Genomic DNA, 14,243 nt, shown 5'->3' with positions numbered 1-14,243 from the left:
GGTGGGTTGGACGCCAATAAATCAAACAATTTTCCTCTCACCTTTCAGCATTTTGACCGCCACCTGCAGAGACACTCCTGATTTACTGATTCCAAAAGCTTTAGCAGTCACCACTTTCCCAAAGGCTCCGGATCCGATGGTGTCACCTATAACAAGCAGAACACTAGAATAGTTTCTATAGGTTGGGTGGATTGTTGGGATATCGCACAGGGCATCTTCCACATCTCACCAAACTCCAGATTCTCTCTTGGGAACTCCCATTTTTTAATATCGTAGGGCAGAACACTGAAGTCAATGTAGATGTATTCATTATCGGAGGGGCCGATGTATTGCAGCATTCGTAACTGACTTTCGTATTTGTATTTCTGTAAAAAAAAAAAAAAAAGAAAAACAACATCTTAGAAGTGAGGTTTAAAGAAAAGAATAGAAAAAAGGAAAGTTAGAAATGCTACCTTCTTGTACTTTCTCAGAATCAGGGCAAATAGAAGAAGAAAACACAAGCCGCAAAGTCCAGTCACAGTTGGGAGAATGAAATTACTTTGTTCTGTAAAAGAAATATAATGGTTGGTTTTAGACGTTTACAGCAAATCTACAAATGGTAATGAACTAGACTAAAGGCCCCATTACACGCAACGATGTATCTAACGATATATCGCCGTGGTCACGGATTCCGTGAAGCACATCCGGCATTGTTAGCGACGTCGTTGCGTGTGACACCAACGAGTGACCATTAACAATGGAAAATACTCACCAAATCGTCCATTGTTGACACGTCGTTCCTTTTCAAAAAAGCGTTGATTGTTGAGCACGCAGGTTGTTCGTCGTTCCCGAGGCAGCACACATCGCTACGTGTGACACCTCGGGAACAACGAACTACAGCTTACCTGCAGCCGCCAGCAATGAGGAAGGAAGGAGGTGGGCGGGATGTTACGGCCGCTCATCTTCGCCCCTCTGCTTCTATTGGGTGGCCGCTTAGTGACGCCGCTGTGACGCCGCATGAACCGCCCCCTTAGAAAGGAGGCGGTTCGCCGGCCACTGTGACGTCGCTAGGAAGGTAAGTCCGTGTGACGGCTCCTAATGATATTCTGCGCCACGGGCATAGTTTTGCCCGTGACGCACAAACGACGGGGGCGGGTACGCTAGCTAGCGATGTCGCTGTGTGTAAAGCCCCCTTAAGGCCACATGAGCACACTGCAGTTTTGTTTCTTCAGCAAATAAACACAACCTCTGGCCAAAAAACCCCCCGCTTATAAATACTCTTTTGCTGCTTTTTCGGTGTATTTTTGCCTCGTTTCAGTGCGTTTTTTCACGATATCCAATGGAAAACGCAGGGAAAAACGCAAAAAGAAGTGACAGCTGCTTCTTTTTTCTGCACCCAAAACTGCAGGCAAAAAAAGAAGCAACGTGCGTGCAGTCTTTTTGAATTCTCATAGACTTTGCTGGGGAAGGAAAAGCATGCAGTTTAGGGCAACAAACTGCACCCAAAACTGCACCAAAAATGCATCAAAAACTGCACTGTGCACACAAGGCCTTGCTCAGGCACAATGATGGTCACTGAGCAATGCTGACTTCTTATTTTATTGACCTACATGATTCGGCAATTAAAGGGGGCAATTTATTATCTACCCATGGTATAGGTGATACCTGTTGGATCGATGTGGGCCCCACAAAGACCCAATGATCAAAGGGAATTTGTGCCCCCTGATCTTCCCTGACTGCAACTCAAAGTAGCAGGAAGTATCACGTGTCCTGCCGTTCCATTCGAGACTACGATACTTAAGATATCCAAAGATATCAGCTATCTTTGTCTTGAAGACAGAGGAGAATGGGGATATAAGTGCCCATTTCTTGTTTTCTGTTATCACTAGTGATGGTTAAATGTGCTCAGCACTGCTCATTATTCGATCGAGCATTGGGATGCTTGGGTACTCGTGGAGCTCGGCTGAGCATCGGGGTCCTCAGATGTTTCGTCCGTGAAACAATGACAACAACGCACAAACTTGCTTCATTGCATGATGTGTGCTGGCACCCCAGGAAGAGATAGTCACAGTCTCCGAATGGCTCTTCCGGGGGATAAAACATCATTCTCGGGTGTAGTATGGACCCCCCCCCAAAAAAAAAAACCGCCCGTCCTCCTGCCGGAAATGCTCTGGTTATGGCTCGCTGTATGTGGGCAGAGACCCAAACAGGCCAATCATTGACTTTCCATAATGCTCGTTACTCACGTCAAGCTCATTCGAGCGTCTGACCAGCTCAAATCGAGTAAGGAGCTTTTTAGTGCTCGCCCATCAATAGTTATCACTCATCCATTATAAATGATAGCTTCTTTAGACTGGAATCCCCCTTTAAACATTGCTTGTAGTCGGGATTACGGAGTTCACACAGGTCTGTAGTTATGGCATTTCCATATGTACGAGGACTCAAAAAGACTTTCGACCCAAAATGCAAAAATATCTCTATTCTCGTAAATAAAAAGTCAATGCAATCACAAAAATGTCACTGTTATTTTTCTTTTCTTAACATGGCAATTTTTCGTTTTGATGGGACTGTTATGTTTGCAGCAGTAGCATTACATGGAGCCAAATTGGTGGTCACATTTTCATTGATGGTGTGAATACTAAATATGGCAAAGTACAGAGACAACATACAGCAGCAATCAGAGCCGCATACCACTAGGGACCTTGGGTGTCTCCATACATGATCTCCGAACACCGCCATGTCAGATGTATGAATGAACAATCTTACCAATGTTTTTTAATAAAACTTCTGAACAAGTTTTCCCAACAGAGTTGACAGCGCAGCTGCAGATGGTGGCCGTCTCTGCCTGGTCTTCTACATTCAAGGTGCTATTGGACATCCAGATGTAGCCAATTCTTTCTGCTCGTCCTTTAGTTATTCCATCCTTGATTTCTACTTCACAACTGTCAATAAAAACCTCATGAAAAAGGTTCCATATCAATAAAAAAAAGTCAATAAATGCTAAAAATTCCCATGAGAACTTGCCTGGAGTTGCCATCACTCTTCAGCCACAACCAGGTAGGTGATGGATATCCTTGTGACTTGCAGGAGACGCTCTTCTCGTTGATGGTCTTACATTGAACCTCAGGTTTTTCTAATGATTAAAGCAGGTATATTAAAAAACAAACAAACAACTTTCTAGCGCTTACTTTATTAGTGGCTTAACTATGCAGGGCTGGGGGCAATCACATCTGGGCAGGTGTCTAGATAGGACAGTGATGTTCTGCCATTTTCAATCTGGGGGTAGGGTGGACACCCCATGACTTTTTCACTTCCCTTTGACTGAGCTAGTAATGGGCTAAGGGAAAAAATAAGAGGCCCTCATAGGGGGAAATTTGGCTTGTAAGATGCATCCAACATGTCAATCAGACATAGCAGTAATTGCAGTCGGAATCTGTCAGCAGGTTTTTCCTACCTCATCTGTGAGCAGCATGATGTAGTAAAAGAGATCCTGACTCCAATGATGTCTTACTTAAATTACTGGGTGCAGAAGTTCTGACACTTCCAGAATTTTTAGATTTAACCATGTAGCAGTGCTGAGAGAGCTGTCTCCGCCGACACCAGGCTCCCTATAGACATTGTACATTCACAGTGAGGTGCCAATAAGAGGAGGTGGTGTGCCGGACTGCAGTGCATGAGACATTGTAGTCCTAGCAATGAGAAGTCCTGCTGCTTAAACAAACATTCAAGGAAAACAACAGATCCAACCTTGACAAGAGATACATCCCTGAATTCTATGTTTTAACCCTTGGCGCATGCTGTCTTCTGATTACATAGCAAAAACCTGGTGACAAATTACCTTTAAATGTTTTTACCAAAAATATAGCTAGAACCCAACTAGTGACTATATCTCATCATAAAACCAACAATGACATCACATTCATATTGTTGGTACTTTTTAATCTAATTTCATAATTAATTAATTATGATAATGTGTCATTACATTCCTGCTACTATAATTGCAGGGAGGCTATAATATAACAGGATTGGTTGGTCAACCAGAGAAATAATGCTCATTGGCAATTACAACCCTTACTTCTTATAATGCTTGCTTATTCTTAAGGCCCCTTTCACACGTCAGTGATTCTGGTACGTTTGTGCTTTTTTTTTAAAACGTACCAGAATCACTGACATACGCATTATAATCAATGGGTCTGCTCACACATCAGTAATTTTTCACTGAACGTCAGTTTTTTTCTGGCATCACTGATGACCCACGGACCACACTATGGTGTGATCCATGTGTGATCAGTGAAATACGTACCAGAAAATCACGGACATATTAAATATTAAATATTTTCAACTTACCTTGCCTGCGATTCGCTCTGCAGCCTCTGCTCTCGGCAGCTCCTGCCTGGCTCATGAATATTCACGAGGGGCTGGAAAACCTGACCATGAAGTAGGTGCAGAGAGCGGTTGGCGGACGATGGAGACCCGAGGAGATCAGCACCATGGACAGCAGCAGTGAAGGCAGGTGAGTAACGTCCATATGCAATCACGGATCACGGATTGCACATGGACAACCCACGTGTGCCGTGAATCACGGCTCACGGAGGGACATGTGCGTGTTGTACACGTCAGTGAAGAACATCTGTGTTTTTCACTGACGTGTGAAACGGGCCTAAAGCAGATCTGTTACCAGATTTCACAATACAAAATACATACATTTTGAAAAAATCCCTAGACCTTATAAGGCTGATGTACTTACCTCGAAACTCTTCATACAAAATATTTGTACAATCCTCAACCTAAAATGAGTGCAGCAGCAGCTTAATATTGAGCAAGGAAAAGTTCATAAAGAAGGATTACATGTATTTTCAAAGTAAGTACACCAGCCTCATCAGGTCAAAAACATGAATTGAACAGTGTATGCAGTTTCCATTGTGAAATCTGGGGACAGATCAGCTTTAAAGTTGTTGTCTCATCACAAACAACCCTTTTGTATTAACAGACATATAGGGACCAAATCATTAGGAGTGTACATGACAGGAGCATGTTACTGCAGCACACCCATCATTAAGACTAATTTATTAAGAGACACATGACGCACCCACGGGGTCGGGGGTTACTTGTCGCCGGGCCGTGGTGCTTCTCCTGGGACACCACGGTGGCCTTGTCCGGTTCCTTGACCCCGGGTGTCAATACAATGGCTGGGGATGGGGGACGATGAGGGTAGTTGTTCATGACGCCACCTGTGTTGTGCAGCCAATATGAGCCACCGCTGAGGGACTTCTCTGCTGGGGCAGATGACTACATAGCTCGGATGGTCCAGTTCTCCACAGGCAGAGCTTTGGCCCCAGAGAGGATGATGGTGGTAGTAGTAGTCTCAGACGCTTATAGCGCTGGGAGCGCAATGGCGTGGGCGCCGGCAATAACGGGTCGACACAAGCGGTGCAGTTCAAGGTTTCTTTAATCACTGCTCACACATGAAGCCGTCGGTAGGTGCCGATCCCCGCTGTGATGGGCTCCAGCCAATCCCGGATACTTCGGAGGTCGTGATTGGTGGTCCCTTTTGTTAGTCTCCTTTCAATTGTCTCCCTCCACCCCAGCTCCTGGGCCGTGGAAGGAGTCACGGGTGCCTGCTGCACTCCTCGCGAACCCTGGGATTCTCCTTCTTTTCCTAAGAACCCGGGTCGTGCCTCCAGCTCCTGACCACGGGCCCCGAACTGTTCGTTGTCTGCTGCTTCTCCCAAGTGTGACCTCACACAGACACTGTCAGGTGCTGACTACCTATAGTGTGTCAGATGGCTCCTAACTTCCCCCTGTGGGTGCCCCGCTTCCCGGGTCCCTAACTAGTGGGCATGAGGTCCCATACCTCGTGATGGCTACCCCAGCTCTTACATTAGCCCGGTCCCAGTGACAGAATCCCTCTGTTATGTGTTGGTTGTGGTTGTTACCGGGAACAACCTCCTCCGCATCGAGGATGAATACTGCACCTTAAGTGAGGTGCAGTACCCTGTGGTGCCTGAAGCTGCAGGGGCGCCACACACACGCCACTTAATAAATTAGGTGAATCTTCAATCTGGTGTGCGTATCTTATAGAGATTTACTGTAGGTAGGGACTAGAGTAACATTTCTAGCATAAGATAAGCCACCACTTTTCATGAATATGTTGGGTGGGCTCCGCCACGTCCCTTACCACCCTAGCTCTACCCACTCTTGCATGAAAATGACAAAAGTAAAAAGATGTTTGTGCAGCAATATGATGTGCAAAAACTTTATAATATTTAAAAGGGGTTTTATGCCATAAAACTTGTGAAAACACAGTCCTAAATAGGGAACTTAAAGGGAATCTGTCAACACAGAATGAGTTTTCAAACCAAGTGCAGTCACTCGGTGCATCTGTGGCGCCCTGGACAAGCCAGGTCGTCACAGAACAATACCTACACACCCCACACTCCCGGTCAGGCACACCGAAGTCAGACACAAACCCTTGTTGCCTTCCTCCAGGGGCTGATGTTCACACCAGGGGGGTGGGCCAGGCGGTTGGCCCCGCCCACCAAGGAGTTCACAGTCCTGGAGGCGGGAAGAGAGGCAGTTTAGTTTTGGAGGTGAAAGTGGAAGGAGGAAAGTGGCAGTTAAGCAGCCTGAAGTTGGTCCGGGTGTGTGGCCCGGACAGAGTAGCAAGGTTGGCAGACGGTGGTGACCGTCTGCAGGAGTGGCCTATTGGAGCTAACCGTAAGGACCGTGGACGGGCGGTGGCCCGGCGGTACCGGACCGGTACGCAAAGAGAAGCCAACACCATCCGGCAGGGGCTTACGGACCCCGGCAAGGCTAGGAGTCGCCGTGAATTTGCCAAATCCGTTAGCGAAGGGAACCTCCTGGGTTTCCCTGCAGCCAAGTCCCGTCAGAAGGCAACAGTCCAACCGAGAGAGGGAAACACAGTCACCGCCAAGGCTAAAGTTCCCAGGGCCAGAGCCTGCGGGCAAAAGGGGCTCCTTCAGCACCCATCCAAGCTGGGGAGCGGGTTACCAGTGGGAACCCATTGGAACCGTTACACTACATAGGTGCAGGGAAAGGCAGTCACCATCAACCTGCCGGGAGGAGAAACACCGCAGCCGTCTGTGGGACCCGTCCATCCAGCCGTGTGTTTTACTGAGAACTGTGTCCCCATCATTGGCTGAGTGAGTACCACCGTGTCGTGCGGCACAGCGCTGCCTCCGCGACCCTGCACCTCGCCAGGCCCCGTAACCCGCCTGCCATCCATCCCTACCCCATCACTGGGCCCCGGGACAACCAACCCCCTATCTACGGAGGGGAGAACTAACATCCAGGCTGCTACCTGTCATCGCTCCCGGGATCCCCGTCCAGAGCAGTGGTGGTGTCACCAATATCACCACAACCGTGGGTGGCGTCACGGACAATAATCAAATCCCAACCATCCAATCCCCACCCTTTTCACTCACGGGCGAGGAGCGCCACTCGAGTCCCCGGGATCCGGCCCACCGCTCGAGCCACCACCGAGCAGCAGCAGCCGCAGCAGCCGCGGCCGGACCCGAGCAGTGGGAGAGCGCAGCATCCCCTCCTCCGCCCGCGACAACTTGGCGTCACGAACAGGATCTTACCGCTCTGCCGTCTGGTAGAGGTGCGCCTTGTAACCGCCGGAGGTGTCCGGCCGGAAAATTTGAGAAGCCGCCATCTTGGGCGCGAAAAATTCCCGCTCGAGCGTCTCCTCGAGTAGTGGAGGCGCGAAGGCCAAAACCCCGCCCCTGTAGAGGAGGAGCCGGAAAGAGACTAAGGGGGACTGATGGCGTCTGGCCGCATGTAGCCCGCGGCTATAAAAGCAGGGACACCAGGACCCTGCGGCCATCTTGTTGCTGGTTCCTGGAAGAGGCTGCCAGAGCCATGTTCATGCCATCCCGCAGCACCGTAGCCCCCGCGCCTGGAACCGCGGCGTGGGTGGAGATCCGGACCGCGCAGCTCCAACAACGGCTGCAGGTCAAGATGCAGCTCCTCCTGGAGGAGTGGGAGGCCGACATGGCGGAGGTCGTAGCTACCGTGCGGAGACGCGAGGAAGAGGGAGCTTCGGAAGGGAGAGTGAGTGACCCACGCCCCTGTGCCCCTAGTGGGTCGGTCATCGCGGCCGAGGGACCCGGTCCACACACGCTCACCTTGCTACCTCCCCCGCTACCCGTACTGGCCGCCGTGGCCCCGCCACTAGGCCCGCTACCCCCGCAACCGGTAGCGGTACCCTGCATGTCCGCCCAGGCGGATCGACCTGTAGCCGGAGCCCGTGACCGACCGGAAGTGCTACCCTGGAAGGTGCAGAAGCCTGAGCCGGAGGCATCGCCCGAAAAACTTCCCGAGCCGGAGCCGATAGGCCGCTCCGTGCAGGAGGCCCGGCGGAAGAGGACCCCTGTGCCCATCCCCCACACCTCGGCTGAGGTTGCGCCGGGTTGCCGCTGCAAGGCAGCACCCCAGGCCAAGTCACCGCGGGACCTTCCACCCAGATCACCAGTGGTGGGCAGTGTCCAGAAGGTCTCGCAGGGCCCGACCCGTGCGCCGGAGCTCGCAGCAGCTCCGTATTGGGACAGGGAACCGACACCGCTGGGCCCGGAGATCGCGGAAAGAGAGAGGAAGAAGGCGGAGTTGGTGGCCCATACGATCCGGGAAAAGGAGAGCCTCCGCCAAGCGACCTTCCGTATCCGGGGCCCGCTGTATGAAGGGCAAGTGAGGCGGTTTGATGTCCGCCGGGGCTATGGCTTTATCCATGAACCGGGCCTGGAGGCCGAAGTTTTTGTAGCCCGGCGGGATGTCAACGCCCACCTGCCGGAGGAGCATCCAGGACGCAATCTGATGCCTGGAGACCTGGTGCAGTATACCCGGCACTGTGGGGAGAGGGGGTGGTTCGCATTGCATGCGAAGCTGAGGGGCAGCCAAGAAGCCCGAGTGTCCACCGCACCTCCTGCCCCAGCCGACGCAGAAGAATCGGAGTAAGGGCAGCGGAGTCCCGTTGCAGTGTCCCCGTTGGGACCACCACCTGTAACCGTTTAAATGTTTTGAAAATGAATGATAAGAATGATTAACCGAATTTCACCAGATTAACAAGCCTTGATTAGCACCGGTCGTTGCCGGCAACTGGCCCCCGTTGGGACCCCTTTATCAAATGCGTAGGAACTACTACGGACAAGCCCGAGAACTGGCAGGGCAACCACGAACTTGTGGTCTGTAAATAAAAATGATGTTTTTATGGCTAAACCGTTACCGCCTCCGGAGAGGCTGATTTGGAGGATGGGCCTGGAGGGAAGTGATGGCCCAGGCCCGCCACTACCGCAACCGGTGGCAATCCTCTGGGGGTTTCAGGGGTTCCCCATGGACGTGGGTCCCCTGAAAAGGACAGAACCCGCTCGGGTAACTTGTGCTGGACTGGGGTCAAGGGGTGCTGCCTGTTTGCTTAGGGGCAGCATCAGGGCCAGGTTGCTTGGGTGGGAGAGAGCGGAAGCCGTTACCGTTTCCAACGTTTAAGTAAGAGTACCTCTCGATGTGGGAAGATGTTATTATACTTGTAATGTGTTTACCGTTATCTTTCCCAGTTTGTGAAAATAAAACCGGTGATGGACGGGCAGCCCGCGGACGGTCTGCATTTTACTAAGGGGGAATGTGGCACCCTGGACAAGCCAGGTCGTCACAGAACAACACCTACACACCCCACACTCCCAGTCAGGCACACCGAAGTCAGACACAAACCCTTGTTGCCTTCCTCCAGGGGCTGATGTTCACACCAGGGGGGTGGGCCAGGCGGTTGGCCCCGCCCACCGAGGAGTTCACAGTCCTGGAGGCGGGAAGAGAGGCAGTTTAGTTTTGGAGGTGAAAGTGGAAGGAGGAAAGTGGCAGTTAAGCAGCCTGAAGTTGGTCCGGGTTTGTGGCCCGGACAGATCAGCAAGGTTGGCAGACGGTGGTGACCGTCTGCAGGAGTGGCCTATTGGAGCTAACCGTAAGGACCGTGGACGGGCGGTGGCCCGGCGGTACCGGACCGGTACGCAAAGAGAAGCCAACACCATCCGGCAGGGGCTTACGGACCCCGGCAAGGCTAGGAGTCGCCGTGAATTTGCCAAATCCGTTAGCGAAGGGAACCTCCTGGGTTTCCCTGCAGCCAAGTCCCATCAGAAGGCAACAGTCCAACCGAGAGAGGGAAACACAGTCACCGCCAAGGCTAAAGTTCCCAGGGCCAGAGCCTGCGGGCAAAAGGGGCTCCTTCAGCACCCATCCAAGCTGGGGAGCGGGTTACCGGTGGGAACCCATTGGAACCGTTACACTACATGGGTGCAGGGAAAGGCAGTCACCATCAACCTGCCGGGAGGAGAAACACCGCAGCCGTCTGTGGGACCCATCCATCCAGCCGTGTGTTTTACTGAGAACTGTGTCCTCATCATTGGCTGAGTGAGTACCACCGTGTCGTGCGGCACAGTGCTGCCCCCGCGACCCTGCACCTCGCCAGGCCCTGTAACCCGCCTGCCATCCATCCCTACCCCATCACCGGGCCCCGGGACAACCAACCCCCTACCTACGGAGGGGAGAACTAACATCCAGGCTGCTACCTGTCATCGCTCCCGGGATCCCCGTCCAGAGCAGCGGTGGTGTCACCAATATCACCACAACCGTGGGTGGTGTCACGGACAATAACGAAATCCCCACCATCCAATCCCCACCCTTTTCACTCACGGGCGAGGAGCGCCGCTCGAGTCCCCGGGATCCGGCCCACCGCTCAAGCCACCACCGAGCAGCAGCCGCGGCCGGACCCGAGCAGTGGGAGAGCGCAGCGTCCCCTCCTCCGCCCGCGACACATCAAACATTGAAGTGCACCTTCCCACCTAATTGTTTTCCATCTATTGTATGTCCACCCTTCTCTGACTGTAGAAATTCAGAGATGTCAATCAAAATAGAAGGCAACGAGGGTAGAGATAGAAGGAGCACAAGTAGGTGGGAAGGTGCACGTAAATGTGTTGCTACTCTACACCATGATGCATTGTGTTTACAGACTTCCTTTAATGAGAAACTGTCAGTAGTATTTCACACACCAAACTACTTCTATGCACATGTAGCTCATTTAATGAAAAGTCCAATAATATCTTTACAGGGCCAATCTGAAGCTTCTGTCACTCCAGCTCTATTCCCCATCCAGTGCCGCCTCCTACAGGTGTGCCAAGTTTTCTTTTTATCTATTGACGGGTTTGAACCCTTCTTGAGCACCCATATTTTCAAGTGTGCTATAAACCGTGTTCTACATGCCTCCTACAGCTTGACTGACAGCCTCCATTCTGTGTGACTTTAGGCAAAAAGCTGTCCGCCAAGCAGGAGGAAGCGATGCTGGGAGGGGAATTGAGCTGGAGTGACAGAGACTTCAGATCTTTACCTTCACTTGCATATCAACTCAAATTGATTGATTTCTCAGTAATGGAGGAATGGACTGGCCATGTAGTGGTATTGCTGGACTTGTTTGTGAAAGAGCTACATGTGCATATAAATAATTTGGAGGGTGAAATCCAGTTAACAAATGTCTTTTAATGTATTAATACATTATCAGTCCTATGCCACCAAACCATGCCTGGCACCTGCCAATAAATTGGATACTTCCTCTCTCAGGCACATATATAGTCCAATGACCTCCCTTTTGCTTTTTTCTAAACATGTTCTAAATGATCAATTTACAAAAAAAATATTTGATCCACATAGATATCAGTGTAACTCACGGAGCACATTCAAGGTGAAGGTTTTGCGGCGCCGAACGTCATCATTTTCTACATAGAATATGTACTTTCCGGGAATGTTTTTCTTAAGGCAATATTCAGATTTGCTGTAAAAAAAATTGAAATATATATTCACAGTTACTTCCAGTATAGTCATAACTTAATCTACATACATAATTGCCAGTTGTGGATGTAACCGTATCCCACAATGCACTGCGGCACTGTCAGTTGTGCAGCTGCAGTTCGCGCCCACATCATAGCCATGGTAAGTAGGGACAACAGTGCAGGCGGAACCCAAATTGTGGACTGAGTAAACTCAAGAAACACAACACCAGATACCAATATACAGCACACAACAAGGAAGAGACAGTGCACGGGGTGAAAGAGGTTAAATGATGCAACACACACAATACACAAATGCGGAGTGATGACATACAACAGATATATTGGAAAGCACAAATAGTGTGACACATGTCTACTGCTCCTGTCAGCACCACTAAGCATAGACAGATGTTCATTCGCACTCCCAATGCGATCTCATCAGGCCTATTTCTAGCATTAATTATAATTTGCAGTGTTTAATACTTAAAGAGGAATTCACCCCCAAAACTATTTATACACGCGAATGTAGCTATTTCAAAAACAAGTCCAGAAATTTCCTTTACATGTTCATTCTGTTCCTCCATTACTGAGTAATCAGCATTGAAGTTGGAATGCAGTTGGCTTTTGAAGCCTCCGTCACTCCAGCTCTATTTCCCACCCAGCTCCGCCTGCTACAGCTTGACTGACAGACACTGTTCTGTGTGAATTCAGGCAAAGAAGCAGTAAGTTACACAGGAGGAAGCGGCGCTGGGTGTTAAATTGAGCTGGAGTGACAGAGGCTTCAGATCTTCAGGCTCATTTGGACATCAATACAATTGCTGATTTCTCAGTAACGGAGGAATAGACTGTCCATATAAAGGTAATGGCGGATTTGTCCTTGAAAGTGCTACAAGTGTGTATAAATAATGGAGGGCATGAAATCCTGCAGGAAGACAACATTTTAAAGGAATAAATAGGATCAGCCCTCTAAGTCGTCTATATGGGCATGTAGGTCGTAGAAAACTGAATAAAACAATACCTGAGATGCTATATCTTATTTTGGAGAAAGCCACATTTTTCTTATTATGTAAATGAGCTGTTAAGATCTATCGCCCAGACACTGATCTCCCTGAGAATCTGCCTACAGAGATTATTTTTAATAATGGGATGTTACCAGAGTCAGACATGTAACTAAAGGCCCTGTCACATGCAGCGATATCGCTAGCGAGCGTACCCACCCACGTCGTTTGTGCGTCACGGGAAAATCGCTGCCCGTGGCGCACAATATCGTTAGGAGCCGTCACACATACTTACCTGCCTAGCGACGTTGTTGTTGCCAGCGAACCACCTCCTTTCTAAGGGGGCGGTTCGTGCGGCGTCACAGCGGCGTCACTAAGTGGCCGCCCAATAGAAGCGGAGGGGCGGAGATGAGCGGCCGTAACACCCCGCCCACCTCCTTCCTTCCTCATTGCCGGCTGCCGCAGGTAAGCTTTAGTTCGTCGTTATATACATATACATATCGATGTGTGCTGCCACAGGAACGATGAACAACTTGCGTACTCAACAATCAACGATTTTTGGAAAATGAACGACGTGTCAACGATGGATGATATGGTGAGTATTTTCCATCGTTAACGGCCGCTCGTTGGTGTCACACGTGCAACGACGTCACTAACGATGTGTGTCACGGAATCCGTGACCCCGGAGATATATTGTTAGATACGTTGCTGCGTGTGACGGGGCCTTAAGACATAGCAGCAGAACTCAACTTTGTTTTCTTACAAACACATCTTCTGCAGCTCTCACAGCTCTGCTGTATTGCAACAATATTTAACACTGTCTGCCTGTGAGATGGAAGCTGCAGATGTGTCCGTTATAATCACACACAGCTGTGCAGCGAGATCAGGAGAGCAGACTGTCAGTCATTACATGTCTCACACTGGTAACTCCACACTCTACCCTGTCTCCCAGAAAATAAGACCTAGTAAGATTTTGGGGCTTTTTTGAATATGCTTAAAATATAAGCCCTACTTCAAAAATATGCCTTAGTTGCGGTTCCAAAAGGAAGTGTTCCAGCAGCTAAAAAAGCTATAGAATACAGCAGGACACTTCATCAAAGAAAAGAGAAATCCCCCCAAAAAATAGAACAATTACAGTTGGCACGTGCTGATGGTGGATGGGCTCTAACATAAAGATATGCCTCGCTGTCAGGTCCCTCACTGTTCCAGCTGCATTGCACTGCAGCTCTCACACACAGATTGGGTACCAGTATCACTCCACGAGACTAATACTGCTTTGAGTCACCAGGGGGAGCCAACTGCTGTAGAACGCAGGGGGACATGACATTGCTGCAGATTTGTATGTGAGAGCCCATTCGCTTGCCAACTCTAAGGGCGGCTTTGCACACTACGACATCGCAGGTCAAATCGAAAGTGACGCACATCCGGCGTCACTTGC

The 14,243-nt window shown here is 50.0% G+C and overlaps 1 protein-coding gene across 2 annotated transcripts in view; it reads right to left on the bottom strand.

Moving 5' to 3' along the window:
• FLT3 (fms related receptor tyrosine kinase 3) overlaps positions 1-14,243 on the bottom strand; it is a 187,606-nt gene that overhangs the window by 56,930 nt on the left and 116,433 nt on the right. For both annotated transcript variants that reach the window (XM_075337363.1, XM_075337364.1), the window contains exons 10-15: positions 11,709-11,812; positions 3,004-3,112; positions 2,746-2,921; positions 453-544; positions 230-365; positions 42-146 (exon numbers count right to left, since the gene is read on the bottom strand). In XM_075337363.1, the coding sequence (XP_075193478.1) occupies positions 42-146; positions 230-365; positions 453-544; positions 2,746-2,921; positions 3,004-3,112; positions 11,709-11,812 (722 nt within the window). The remainder of the gene's footprint in view (positions 1-41; positions 147-229; positions 366-452; positions 545-2,745; positions 2,922-3,003; positions 3,113-11,708; positions 11,813-14,243) is intronic.

The sequence above is a fragment of the Anomaloglossus baeobatrachus genome, chromosome 2, assembly GCF_048569485.1.
Source record: "Anomaloglossus baeobatrachus isolate aAnoBae1 chromosome 2, aAnoBae1.hap1, whole genome shotgun sequence".
Taxonomy (NCBI): domain Eukaryota; kingdom Metazoa; phylum Chordata; class Amphibia; order Anura; family Aromobatidae; genus Anomaloglossus; species Anomaloglossus baeobatrachus.
Note: the sequence above shows the minus strand (reverse complement) of the source record. Positions and strands in the feature narration are given on the sequence as shown.